The 12,934-nt window shown below is 33.0% G+C and overlaps 1 protein-coding gene across 1 annotated transcript; it reads right to left on the minus strand.

Annotated features, from left to right (window-relative positions):
- Positions 1-650: 650 nt before the first annotated feature.
- Positions 651-3,625, minus strand: LOC121204615 (beta-amyrin 11-oxidase). The gene is made up of 8 exons (XM_041074813.1): positions 3,364-3,625; positions 2,712-3,189; positions 2,360-2,617; positions 2,155-2,244; positions 1,995-2,073; positions 1,807-1,913; positions 1,574-1,695; positions 651-1,118 (listed from the first exon to the last, which is right to left on the minus strand). Exons 1-8 carry the CDS (start codon positions 3,594-3,596, stop codon positions 1,025-1,027), a joined length of 1,461 nt encoding a protein of 486 aa, XP_040930747.1. The 5' UTR covers positions 3,597-3,625; the 3' UTR covers positions 651-1,024.
- Positions 3,626-12,934: the final 9,309 nt, after the last annotated feature.

Consider the following 12,934-nt stretch of genomic DNA (forward strand, 5'->3'; position numbering starts at 1 on the left):
AAATATAGACTATAAAAAATTAAAATTTCATTCGACTTCTTAAAAAAATATTCTGACTTCACCCCTTTTGTGAAATAAAAATAAGTTACAAATTATTTGGTTTGCGTTTGAGTTTTTAAAAATATATTTTAATATTTTCTTATGTGCATTTTATAATTTATATTTAAAATTCGTAATTATTTGAAAGTTAGAAATCTGTGTAGTTTTGTTTTCAAAAACTTACTCTGAAAGCAATAGACAACGAACTTGTTGACAGCTGGGGAGCAGAAGGTGGCTCATTGTGTTTTGGATTTGGTGCAACATGATGTTTTAGGTAATTAATTACTTTTAATACAAAAATATTTAAAAATACATTGCAAGAAGTGAAGGTGAAAGGAGTTGAAACCCAGACATTGGAATAAAATAAAATAAAATAATCACGAGTTTTCACTTTTCTGTATTTAAAATTAACCAATCTATGGATTGATCTTTTAATTGCATCATCCGTGTTATTTTTCTTCTGCCATTTGTAACGAGGAGTGGAGGAAGAAACCGTTTAAGATTAAAATCTGAAATCAACGCTTATTTTTTATTATTATATCAGTGACTTAATTGACTTCATTACTAGTTTGTTTCATTGGCCAAGTTATCTAATTATTAAAAAAAAATCAAGAAAACAAATCTTCTATCGGATTCTGTATGATGATACAATTTATTGTTTGACATAACATGGATATACATGATCATCCACACAACATATATCTCTTCTTTATCAATAATTCAATATCACTAAATATTAATCCAAGTTCTTCTCCATGCAATAAATTAAGCACGATAGAAAAACCTACCGACTGCTTTGAAAGGGAACGACTAAACCAAGGCTAAGAACCAACATTAGACCTTAATTGAAAGCCTCTCATATATTACATATATTCCATTTTTTCTCTTTTATTAATCTTCTTCACTGAGAGAGCATCTTTATAACACAACACAACCGTGTGTTTCTAGGTAGAACTAAGGTGAAGCAGGGAAAGTGGTGATATGATCATGGGAGCTTAATGATTCTTGCTAGACAGTTGTCTGCTGGGCGTGTCAAAGGTAAGGTAATGGTTGGAGCCTTTGGATTCAGCTCTTCAAGCCTGCAGAAGAAGTAAAGGAATTAAAGTTAGAATCCCAAAGGTCGCCGGGATGATGTTAACTATGTATGTGTGCAGGGGAGAAACTAGAATTTTTTTAAAAAAAAATTAAAATTAAATTGTAATTTTTTTATAGTAAAAATGTAATTTTTAAAGGATTAAATCAAAATTTTAGTATTTTAAGGAGATTATAGTGTAATTTTATCTTTACTAAATTAAAATTTAAAAAAAATTAAAGATCAAAATAGAAAATTTTACATTTTAGGTGCAGCACCCCTACGTTAGCCCCAGCATGCATGTAACAATTTTTTTTTCATTTTCAACATTTATTGTAGGAAAAGTTTGACAATTTCTTTTTAGAAATTAATTATAAGTTTTGACTATTGAGCGGTTGAAATGTATGGTAGTGGCCCATTAACTTGCAATCGGTATCAAAGGAAAAGAGATTAGAAACTCACTTATAATTGAGGAGAAAATGGTGCAGGAAAATGGAGACCTCAAGTTTGCCTAGGTCAGATCCAGGGCAGATTCTACTTCCTCCTCCAAAGGGAATGAAATTCTTTCCTTTCAATCCAGGGTTCTGCATTCAGGTCAAACCGACAGTACTTAATTAACATAATTTGTGTGCCTTTCATTCCTTTATCAGTTTAGTATTTTTTTTTAAATTATTATTATTGTTGATTCTACTGACCTCCCATCTTGAAGGACTGAACTCTTTTGGGTTTGTATAAATATCTGGATCCATATGAACAGCTCTACTCCAAACTAAAACATTCCATCCTTTTGGTATGGTATAACCTGAAAAATAAAAACTTTAGTTTTTAAGAAAAATTGTTTTTTTTTTCGAGTAAAATGAAGAACCAAAGTCTAGAAACTAACCGTTAAGGTTAACATCAGTTTCCACCCTTCGAAAAAGTGTGAAAGCAAAATTGGCTCTTCGCATTGACTCATCAATCACCTTCAAATAAATCAAAAACAACAGGGTTTGTTAGATATTACTACATATTTTTGATAATCTAAGTTGAATAAAATAACAAACCTTTGGTAGATATTCCATTTGCTTGATTTCAGCAAGGGTCAAGCCTTTTTGGGAAGATGGCCTTCTCTTTAAGACCGCCTGTTGTTCTTCCTGAAAGGTTGAAATCCAAATTCAGTCGGCGAATTACATGAAAAATACATTTCCCTAGATACTATTGCTGGACACTCAATCGGGTAACCAACGGCAACCAATATTATAATCTGACCTTGGCTTTTTGCAGCATTTCTGGATGGTGATGGAGGTAGATGGTCGCCCACATTGCAGTGTGTGCTGCGGTTTCATGTCCCGCAAACAAGAATATCAGCAATAAATCAAAGAGATGTTCATCGTCCAATTTTTCACCATTGTCGTATTCAGCTTCCATGAGAAAATCTATCATTTCTTTCTTCCTGTGTGCTTCCATAGTTTTTGCTCTTCTTTCTTTTACTTTCTCTTTAAATATCTTTAACAGCGTTTTCCTGGCCTAAAGTATATATAATTCGATGTTTTAAAATAGTCAGAGTTGGCGTTAATCTGATAACATAAATAAGCAATTTGATGACATAAACAAGCTTTACCTTGAGTGCTCGATAGAATACAAAACCAGGGAAATTAATGGGTACGGAAACAATGCCAGGGAACAAGTCTGAGTAACATTTCACCATTGTCGAAATTACCGAATCTTGAGTGGAACCCAATACAATTTTTGCAATAACCTTGAAAGTAATCTTCTTCATCTCGTAGAAGAAATTGACCGGTCGGTTCATGGTAGCAAGCTCCTCTAATGAAGTGGTCACAATGTGTTCAATATCCTCGATGTGCGAAGTTAGTGCTTCGTCACCATGGATGGGATTGGTTGCTATCTTACGCAAACGTCTGTGCTCTGAAGTCGAAATTCCATACAATGATTTCTTCCCTGCTATTTGTTTCGCCGATGATGGGTAGCCAAACAAAACGTGTTCATCAGCCAAAGCCTTCCTGCACAGCTCCGGACTGCAAACTATGATGCCTGGACCCCCAAACAAATGGGTTCTGTAAATGCCAGTTTTCCCATACCTGCAGCCACCAATTCCAATGCCATATTACATATGAGACTTTATGAAGCCAAGTTCAAGTGTCATGGTCAAAAGCTACATGTTCGAGCTAAAGTCTTGACAAACACATGCATATGGTAACAAATATGATATTAACAGTGAAGAAAAGAAAAAGATGATTAAGAAAGCAAGTAACCTTTTAATCAAGTTATCTACGAAGGTATCAGGGTCCTGGGAATTGAAAGCTTTGAAGAAAGACCACAAGTTTCCGATGAAAGGCCATCCCATATCACCAGGAGGCAAGGTGTTTTGTTTCTTCCCCAACCTAGTAACATAATACCATTCATTGATTTTCTTTAAGAAACCAAATAGAACTACATATGTTGCAGCCACAACTGCCACAATTGAATATAACGATTCTAACACCATTTTGTTTCTTTTCGTTGGTCTCTCGGTACACATTTTCGGCTCTCAATACGCTTTGCTTTATAGACGCAAATTGCCATAGCAAATGCTTTCTAGACAAAGTCAACGTCACAGATAATTTGGAAAATTGAATAAAAAATAAATAAAGAAATATAGAAGTAATTTCTTCAACAACGCAAATCACATTAAAATAATATTTCTGAAAATTCAGGATCATATTCATGTAATTCTCTTATTATGCTTTTTCATTTATATGTAAATTTTTTATATGTTTTATATTTTTAAATAAAAAAAACCTGTATTATATAAATTTTAATGTTGTGTCATTAAATCGTAACTTTTCTTGGAATTTTTTTGTATTATTGAATAAAAGAATTATTATATTTATAAAATTTTAGATAAAAATTAAAAGGGAGAGATTCAATTTCATCCGTGTAAAGTTTAAGTGATTTTACATCTTTTTCATAACTTTTTACGTGGTTAATATTTTAATAATTTAACCATTAAATTTATCAAGATATTTGTAATCGTTATGCATGTAAATTTTTGAATCAATCAGATATTTCTATCATATCGATCTAAAATATTGTCTGTATTAATATATATTTAACGGTTGCAAGTTTTTTTACATAAAATAAATAGTTATAAAATTTTAATTTATATCAAATTTGACATCCATAATCTATGTGAATGGAGCATGAAATATGGCAATTTAATTTTTAAAATATTAATCATACAAAAATTATAAAATTATTTAAATTTTACACAGGTATAAGTAGATTATTTTATATTTAAATAATATCTTATTTTATATTTAAATAATAAATAACAATAATTTGGGATTATACGAGTTTGAAAAATCTTTATATGTTATACTTTCTTTTCTTTTTTTTTGAGATTTGAGTAAAAGAGATATATTATAAAATAATGATACTCAAAACGCGTAACTTCATTCAAACCTCAAGTCCATTACAATAATCATGTATAATGACCAAAGTTGGCCCCGATTAACTTTTCCACACCAAAGCTCTTTCATATTCTTCCCTGGCACAACCTCAAAAAAACTATATATTATAATGATTATATAGTAAAAATAATTGTGTTAAAAGGGTATTCTAAGTTACCATATGATAGCTTATTGTATTATATATGTTTAAAAAAATATATTTTTTGTGGAATGTGTTTTAGTTTGATTGGTATCTGCATTGTTGTCAATGCATAAAGATATAGGTTTAAATGTGTTGAAATGCATCATCCTCCTATTTATGGGTTGAAGATAGGGGTGAGCAAAGTTCAAATCAATTCAATTTTTTATGAATTTTGAGTTCGAGTTAAGTTAAATTTTTAAATTTCAATAATTTTAACAAACCAAATACCAAACTATATTATTTTAAAAATATATTATTTAATCTAATTAATAATAATTTTACATTCCCACCAAAACCCTTTTACTTCCCCCGTCTGCCCTACCATTTTCCCCTAAATCAAATTTTCATTCCTATTTCCTATCCACAGATCAAACTCAGCATCCTTCTTCGGTTCTTCTTCATCAGTTTCAGAGGTTAGGCAAATCCCTCAGTCGTCCCTCACTTGTCTCCAATCTCCCGTCCTTCAACGCAGCTGTGCGTACTAGGTGTTGTTGGTATTGTTGCTGTAAAAGCTATTGTTGTGGCAAAGGTTGTTGATGCTGCTTCTGGAAAACAAATTGCCCTTGGATCTTCGAGATTGATGTTCCTTTTGGTCGTTCCATTTTCTTCAGTCTTCACTCTTCACCTCGACTTTTCTACATCTCCTTTACCCTATGAAACATTTCACTTTTTTTTTAAGATTTGTGGGATTGTTATAGGTTCTGTTGATTACCTCTTTCACTCACGAACTAACAAACCATAAATTTGCTCAGCCCAAAGACGAAGAGCAATGATTGACTTCTTTGGTCATTTCAATAATTTTGTGTTTTTTTCCCCTTTTTCTTATATTTTATTATGGGAATCAAGACTAGAAGTTTAGTAATTTTTTAATTTACTAGTTCGGTCTATTGTTTTTGCCAGTCAATTTATGTAAATCCGAGGACCACCATTGAATCGAGGAAATCTTGGTCTTGTGGATGTCTTATTCAACTTTCAGAATGAAAGGTAGCCATATAATTTTTTTGCTATTGCAGTTTGTTGATAAGTATCAATGTCCCTACTTTTTGCATATTATTTAAGTTGGAATAACAACTTTGGATTTGGATCCTGTTTTGAATAATTTTTGGAATTGTGCGTAAAAAAATTAATTGAAGACTTTTAAGATGTTCCATCCCTAATTGATTTTGAAACAACACCAAAGTCATTTTTTTAATTTAACTCGAACAATTATATTTGATTCGAATTACATCTCACTCTCAATTCAAGAAAATTTCAAATAGAATTAAGATGATAAAATAGTGTTTGTCATCAACTCGATTAACTCAAAATTTTTTCATTCGATTCGGTTGAATGTTCACTCCTAATTGGGGGGTGGTTATGGGCAGTACTAGGCATTGTATCAACAAAGAGCATATATGATAGGAACCTATAATAAGATTAATTTTAAATTTTTTTATTTCTTAATATAATATATAAAAAGCTTGCGAGCTTTACTCGGACAGAGGAACTTGGTGTAGTTCTATCGCTTAAGGTTGGTAGTAAAGTGAAGAAGAGCTTTACTCAGTTATGATGGGATGTGATCGGATCATGCTTTATAGAGTTGGTAGTATATTTATGGGACTCTCTCACACTCTCTCTCACTCTCTCACTCTCTCATTGTATAACCTTAGGTGTTTTCGTCTGTTTTATGGTCTCTGCTTAATTTTGTTTAGACCAGGGGTAATATTCAAATAAAAGATTAAAGAGAAGAAAAAAAGAAATCTTATTTGATTGAATTACAAGTCTCTTCAACAATTTGATCTAAGATTTGATTGAAACCACATGTTAATCTTCAACAAAATCACTCTCGAAAAGAAATGAAAAAAAAAACTATAGTCTAAGTGGCTAGACTTGTGCTATTTATATATGTTTACATGGCTCTAAGGTTACAACGTGTACCTAGTAGCTAAGGATTGAAAAAAAACTGAAAAGAGGCAAAATTAGGCCAAAATTGGGCACCTTTGCTAAGCTTTATCATTTCATTTGTTTCACTTCCTCATTTTGCGTTCGTTCGCTCTCAATCTTGTGTTCTAAGCTCAATTTAACCTATGAAATAGCCATACAATACTTACTAAATTCTAAATACCTAAAAATGCATAAAATATAACGAAAAACTAAAAAAAGTACAAACAATGCAAAATAAATACAAATAGTGAATATTATCCTAAATAACTTTAAATGCATGACATTTTATTTAAGAATCAAATAAAACTGTATGCAAAAATGACCTAAAAGTGTAAATATGATGAGCACTCATCAAGTCTTTTCTACCAATTACCAGAACCTCATTTAACTTGTCACTGCTAGAACTAAGTTTCTTTAGCATAGATTGAGCAAGGGCAAGTTCTTTATGAATTGCATCAAGTTTTGTTGTCTTGTCATCCAAGATAGAGTCCTTTACTTTGATATGTTTCACCTATTTCTAATTTTCCATTTCTAGAAAAAAAATTCATCTAAGAGTCTACTCTTAACCTTACATACTTGATCCTATTTATCCAACATGGTCTTGTAAGTCTCCATGAAATCTGTAGTTGTTTAGAGTCAATGTCACTTGAAGCTTCAACCAGTTTCATTTGATGGAGCAACCAAAGTGGTGAAGGCGGCATAATTGATAAGATGCCCTCATATTCCTCTAAACTGTTGGATAAATCTTCATCACTTCTTGCAATATAAAAAGTCTTTTTCAAGGTATTGACACATTTCAGTCTAAATATAACCAAAGCCATAACACAAATGACATTGAATACCCTTTTTTTTCTTTTTAAGAGCCTCATTGATCACAACCCCCTTGCCCTTGGTCTTACTAAGACTTTTATTAACATCAAATATTTTATTCTTCCTTGTCAACTTTTTGACTGCCCTATTAAAATTCTGAGTGAGTAGGGTCATTTGTTCATATTGATTTTCTGTGGCAGATTTACCCTCAATTGCAATTGGGTTGCAACTTGCAAAGCAATGTTCTTCTCACCTTTTCATTTGCTTTTTCTTGTCCCATCAAGGATTATTTCAAAGGTTTTCAATGAACCTATGAGTTCATCAATCCTCATACTATCGATGTTGTAACACCCCTTACCCGAGACCGTTTCTGGAGTCGAGCATGAGGCATTACTTGGCTTATCTTACCAGTTCGGAGCATAAAAACTAGGTTTGAAAATTTATTTCATTATTCGCAGCAAATCTGTCTAGTCGCGCAGCAGTTACTAAATTAATTATAACTTGAGCTAAAGAACTCGAAATTTAATCCCGTAAATTTTCCCTGAAACTAGACTCATATATCTACTCACCATAAAATTTTTAGAATTTTTTGTTCCGCAAATTAGTACAGTTTATTAGTTAAAGTCTCCCCTGTGTCACCACCAGACTGCCCTGACCTCTAGTCACTAAAAATAAGTTTTCTCGCTATAGGATTTTCATATGAAGTTCTTACTTGTTTCTATAGAAAATAGACTCATTAAGGAATCTAAGCATGTAAATTTCAACTCATAACCATTTTTGTACAATTTGTAATTATTTTCTAAACTCAGATTAGGGGACTCCAAAAATAGTTCTGACCCTATCTTACTAAAATTCACATATCTTAAAATATAAATTTCTTTTTCCTACACCGTTATTTTTCCATGAAAATAGACTCAACAAGCTTTAATTCCATATATCATTCACCCTCTAATTCATTTTATACTATCTTGGGTGATTTTTCAAATTCACGTCACTGTGCTGCCTGAATTCTGTTTTTTTTTGCAAAATTTTATCCTTTTATGATTTCCATGCATAATTTATCACCTAATCTTTCATAACAACAAACACCTTCATCCTTAATCATTTTAATAACCATACATCATCAACTACTTACACATCACTCATTATTCATATTATACCAAAAGTAGCTAAGTTTCTATACATGCCATACCCAAAACAAAACGTCTAGTTATACCGAGTTATTTCTTTGATAGTGTGATCGGCCTCCGACGTTTCCTTCGATCCCCGAGTGACTAGATAAGTACTTTAAGAAGAAGAAAATAAAGAGATTAAGCACTAGGCTTAGTAAGCTTACAAGCAAATAAATCACAACATTCAACATAATGGATAATTATGCATAATATCATCTAACATCATAAATTTCTTTACTTCTCAATTTCTATCTTCTTCTTTATTCCCTTACCTTCTTTCTTACCTGACCTTTCCGTTTTCATAAATATAATCTACTTTTCCCTTGCTGTTAATTCACTGTAATTTAACTCGTACCCTGACCCGTTGAACCACTCGGAATACTAAGGATACTAGGGTCGTTCCTGTCTATCAATATCCTGCCAATGCCATGTCTTTAACATGGACTTACATGAATTATTCCTGTCTCCAATGCCATATATAATATGGACTTACATGGCTCAATCCTGTCTCCAAAGCCATATTTCTAATATGGACTTACATGGCTCATTTCTGTTCTGTCCTGTCAACCCTAATATCCTAACATTCCTAGGGTTCAACCGGAGCTTTCTAACACTTTTCCTCTGTCACTTCACCTTAAATTCGACTTTAAATATTTTCATAACATAAATATATAAATGCTGGAAATTGACAATAATAATGTAAAATAAAAGAATATTGCATTTATTTACTGTAAACTTACCTTGATACAAAATGTGACTAAACTTTACAATTTAGTCCTTTACTTTTTCTTTTCCCCGATCTACTCCCGAATTTCGTTCTTCTTGATCTATAATAGAAATTTTAACTTATTTAATATTCACATTTATTAAAACAGTCCTTGACCCAAACTTTTGTAAAATTATATTTTTACCCCTAAACTTTCACATATTTGCACTTTTACCCCAAGGCTCGTAAATTAAACTTCATCCTATTTTCTTATGTTTTATGACATGCTGATCATTTTTCCCTTCTATGGCAATATCAAAATCACACTCTAACATATACTTATGACTATTGGTATTTTTTTCCAATTTAAGCCCTTTTACTCGTTTTCACTTAAAACCGAGTAGCATAAGTTGTTTAACATAATTTAAAACCTCATATTCTATCATAAAACACCAAAATACACAAATTTCAGCCATGGGTATTTTTCCAAATGTGAACCCTAGGCTGAATTATTGCTAGAATAAGCTTAATCAAGTTACCGGGACTTCAAAAACGTAAAGATCATTAAAAACGGGGCTTGGAATCACTTACTATGAAGCTTGAAAGTTGAAGAAACCCCAGCTATGGAGGAGAGCAAAAATCGGCAGAAACTAATTGAGAAGATGACCATTTTTGTGTTATTTTTCCCTATTTAATTCATTTAATATCCAAATGACCAAATTACCCCTCCTTACTAAACTTTCACAAATTCCTTCCATGTCCTAATTTTTGTCCATGAACTTAAAATTGATCAAATTGTTATTTAAACCCTCCTAATTAATATTCCAAAGTAATTTCATACTAAAAACTTCTAGAATGCAAGTTTTGCAAATTATTCAATTTAGTCCCTAACCTCAACTTAAGCACTTTATGCATGGAATTTCATCACGAAATTTTCACACAATCATGCAATCATACCATGAACCTTAAAATAATAATAAAATAAATTTTTCTACCTCGGATTTGTGGTTTCGCAACCACTATTCCGTTTAGGCCCTATTTTGGGATGTTACATTTCTCCCCCCTTTTAGGGATTTTCGTCCCGAAAATCTTACCTGTGAAGAGATTTGGGTACTGTTTTCGCATATCCTCTTCGGGTTCCCATGTAGCCTCATCTACCCCGTGTCTATTCCATAGTACTTTCACAAGTGCAATACTTTTATTCCTTAATTGCTTTACCTCTCGAGCTAGAATCTTTACCGGTTCTTCACCGTAAGTCATGTCTGGCTGAATCTCAACCTCTGTCTGAGAAATCACATGTGATGGATCTGAACGATAACGACGTAGCATAGACACATGAAATACATTATGAATCTTCTCTAACTCAATCGGCAAAGCTAACCGATATGCTAATGGTCCGACTCTCTCAATTACTTCAAACGGTCCAATAAAACGTGGACTTAGTTTGCCTTTCTTGCCAAATCTGAGAACTTTCTTCCACGGGGATACTTTCAAAAAAACTTTGTCACCAACTTGATATTCGATCTCTTTTCTTTTTAAATCTGCATACGACTTCTGCTTGTCTGAAGCTGCTTTTAAACAATTTCTGATAACTTTCACTTTTTCTTCTGTTTCTTTAACTAGATCAACCCCGTAAATCTGGCTTTCTTTAAGCTCTGTCCAATATAAAGGTGTACGGCATTTACGTCCATACAAAGCTTCATAAGGTGTCATTTTCAAACTTGACTGGTAACTATTATTATAGGCAAACTCTACCAATGGTAAGTATTTTTCCCAACTACCTTGAAATTCTAATACACAACATCTAAGCATATCTTCAAGTACCTGAATAACTCTCTCTGACTGACCGTCGGTTTGAGGATGGAAAGCTGTACTAAAACTCAACTTTGTGCCCAAAGCCTCTTGTAATTTCTTCCAAAACCGTGAAGTAAATCTTGGATCTCTGTCTGAAATGATCGATAATGGTACCCCATGTAGCCTGACTATCTCTGAAATATACAACTCCGCCAACTTGTCAAGTGAATAATCCATACGAACTGGGATAAAATGAGCCGACTTCGTTAACTTATCAATCACAACCCATACTGCATCTTTCTTTCTCGGTGTAAACGGTAATCCTGTCACAAAATCCATAGTAACTCGATCCCATTTCCATTTCGGAACTAGCACAGGCTGCAATAATCCTGAGGGTACCTGATGTTCGGCCTTTACCTATTGACAAATCAAGCATCTAGAAACAAACTCTGAAATATCTCTTTTCATTCCTACCCACCAATACAATTTTTTTAAATCATTATACATTTTTGTACTGCCTGGATGAATAGATAAAGGACTGCTATGTGCTTCCTGTAAAATCTTCCGAATAAGCTCATCATTCTTTGGTACACAAATTCTGTCTCTAAACATCAAACAACCATCAGAACCAATCCAGAAATCTGATTCTATGCCTGACTCACATTGAGCTCTTTTAGCTTGTAACTCATTATCATTTTTCTGAGCTTCACAAATCTCTTCAAGAAATACCGGTTTAGCTCTCAATTCAGCTAAAATAGAACCATCATCTGACATGGCTAAATTGGTATTCAAAGCTCGCAATGTAAATAAAAGTTTCCTACTTAAAGCGTCAGCAACTACATTTGCCTTACCTGGGTGATAATCAATCACTAACTCATAATCTTTAAGCAATTCCAACCATCTTCTTTGCCTCAAATTCAAATCTTTTTGAGTCATCAAGTATTTCAAGCTTTTATGATCGGTAAATATCCGTCACCTTTCACCATACAAATAATGTCTCCAAATCTTCAATGCAAATACAATAGCAACTAGCTCTAAATCACGTGTCGGATAATTTTTCTCATGTGGCTTCAATTGTCTAGAGGCATAAGCAATTGCCTTTCCTTCCTGCATGAGTATACAACCGAGCCCATTCAAGGATGCATCACTGTAAATCACAAATTCTTTACTCGGTTCCGGCTGTACTAAGATAGGAGCTTCCGTCAACAATGCCTTTAACTTGTCAAAACTTTGTTGGCACTTCTCAGTCCATTCAAACTTAACATCCTTCCGTAGCAGTCTCGTCAACGGGGTAGCTATCATGGAAAATCCCTCCACAAATCGTCTATAATATCCGGTAAGACCAAGAAAACTTCTAACTTCTGATACATTTCTAGGAGGCTTCCAATCAACAATGGCTAAAATCTTGCTCGTATCAACCTTAATACCTTCACCTAAGACAATATGTCCAAGAAAACCAACTTCTCGTAACCAGAACTCACTTTTGCTGAACTTGGCATACAACTGATTATCTCTCAGAATTTGTAAAACTGTTCTCAAATGCTCTGCATGCTTAGTCTCATCATGAGAATAAATCAAAATATCATCAATGAACACAACTACAAACTTATCTAAATACGATCTAAAAATTCGGTTCATTAAGTCCATGAAAATGGCATGAGCATTAGTCAAGCCAAATGGAATCACAAGGAACTCATAATGACCATACCTAGTCCGAAAAGCAGTCTTCAGGACATCTGACTCTTTAACTCGCAACTGATAGTATCCGGATCTCAAATCTATCTTGGA

This window comes from Gossypium hirsutum, chromosome A08 (assembly GCF_007990345.1).
Source record: "Gossypium hirsutum isolate 1008001.06 chromosome A08, Gossypium_hirsutum_v2.1, whole genome shotgun sequence".
In the NCBI taxonomy this organism is placed as follows: Eukaryota; Viridiplantae; Streptophyta; class Magnoliopsida; order Malvales; family Malvaceae; genus Gossypium; species Gossypium hirsutum.

Bases quoted from the DNA above. Each gene is read 5' to 3' on its own strand.
- LOC121204615 (XM_041074813.1), bottom strand. From the start codon at position 3,596: ATGGTGTTAGAATCGTTATATTCAATTGTGGCAGTTGTGGCTGCAACA. The intron at 2,245-2,359 runs GTCAGATTATAA...TCAACCTTTCAG, and splicing joins AAATGCTGCAAAAAGCCAAG to GAAGAACAACAGGCGGTCTT. The intron at 2,074-2,154 runs GTTTGTTATTTT...ATTTATTTGAAG, and splicing joins AAATGGAATATCTACCAAAG to GTGATTGATGAGTCAATGCG.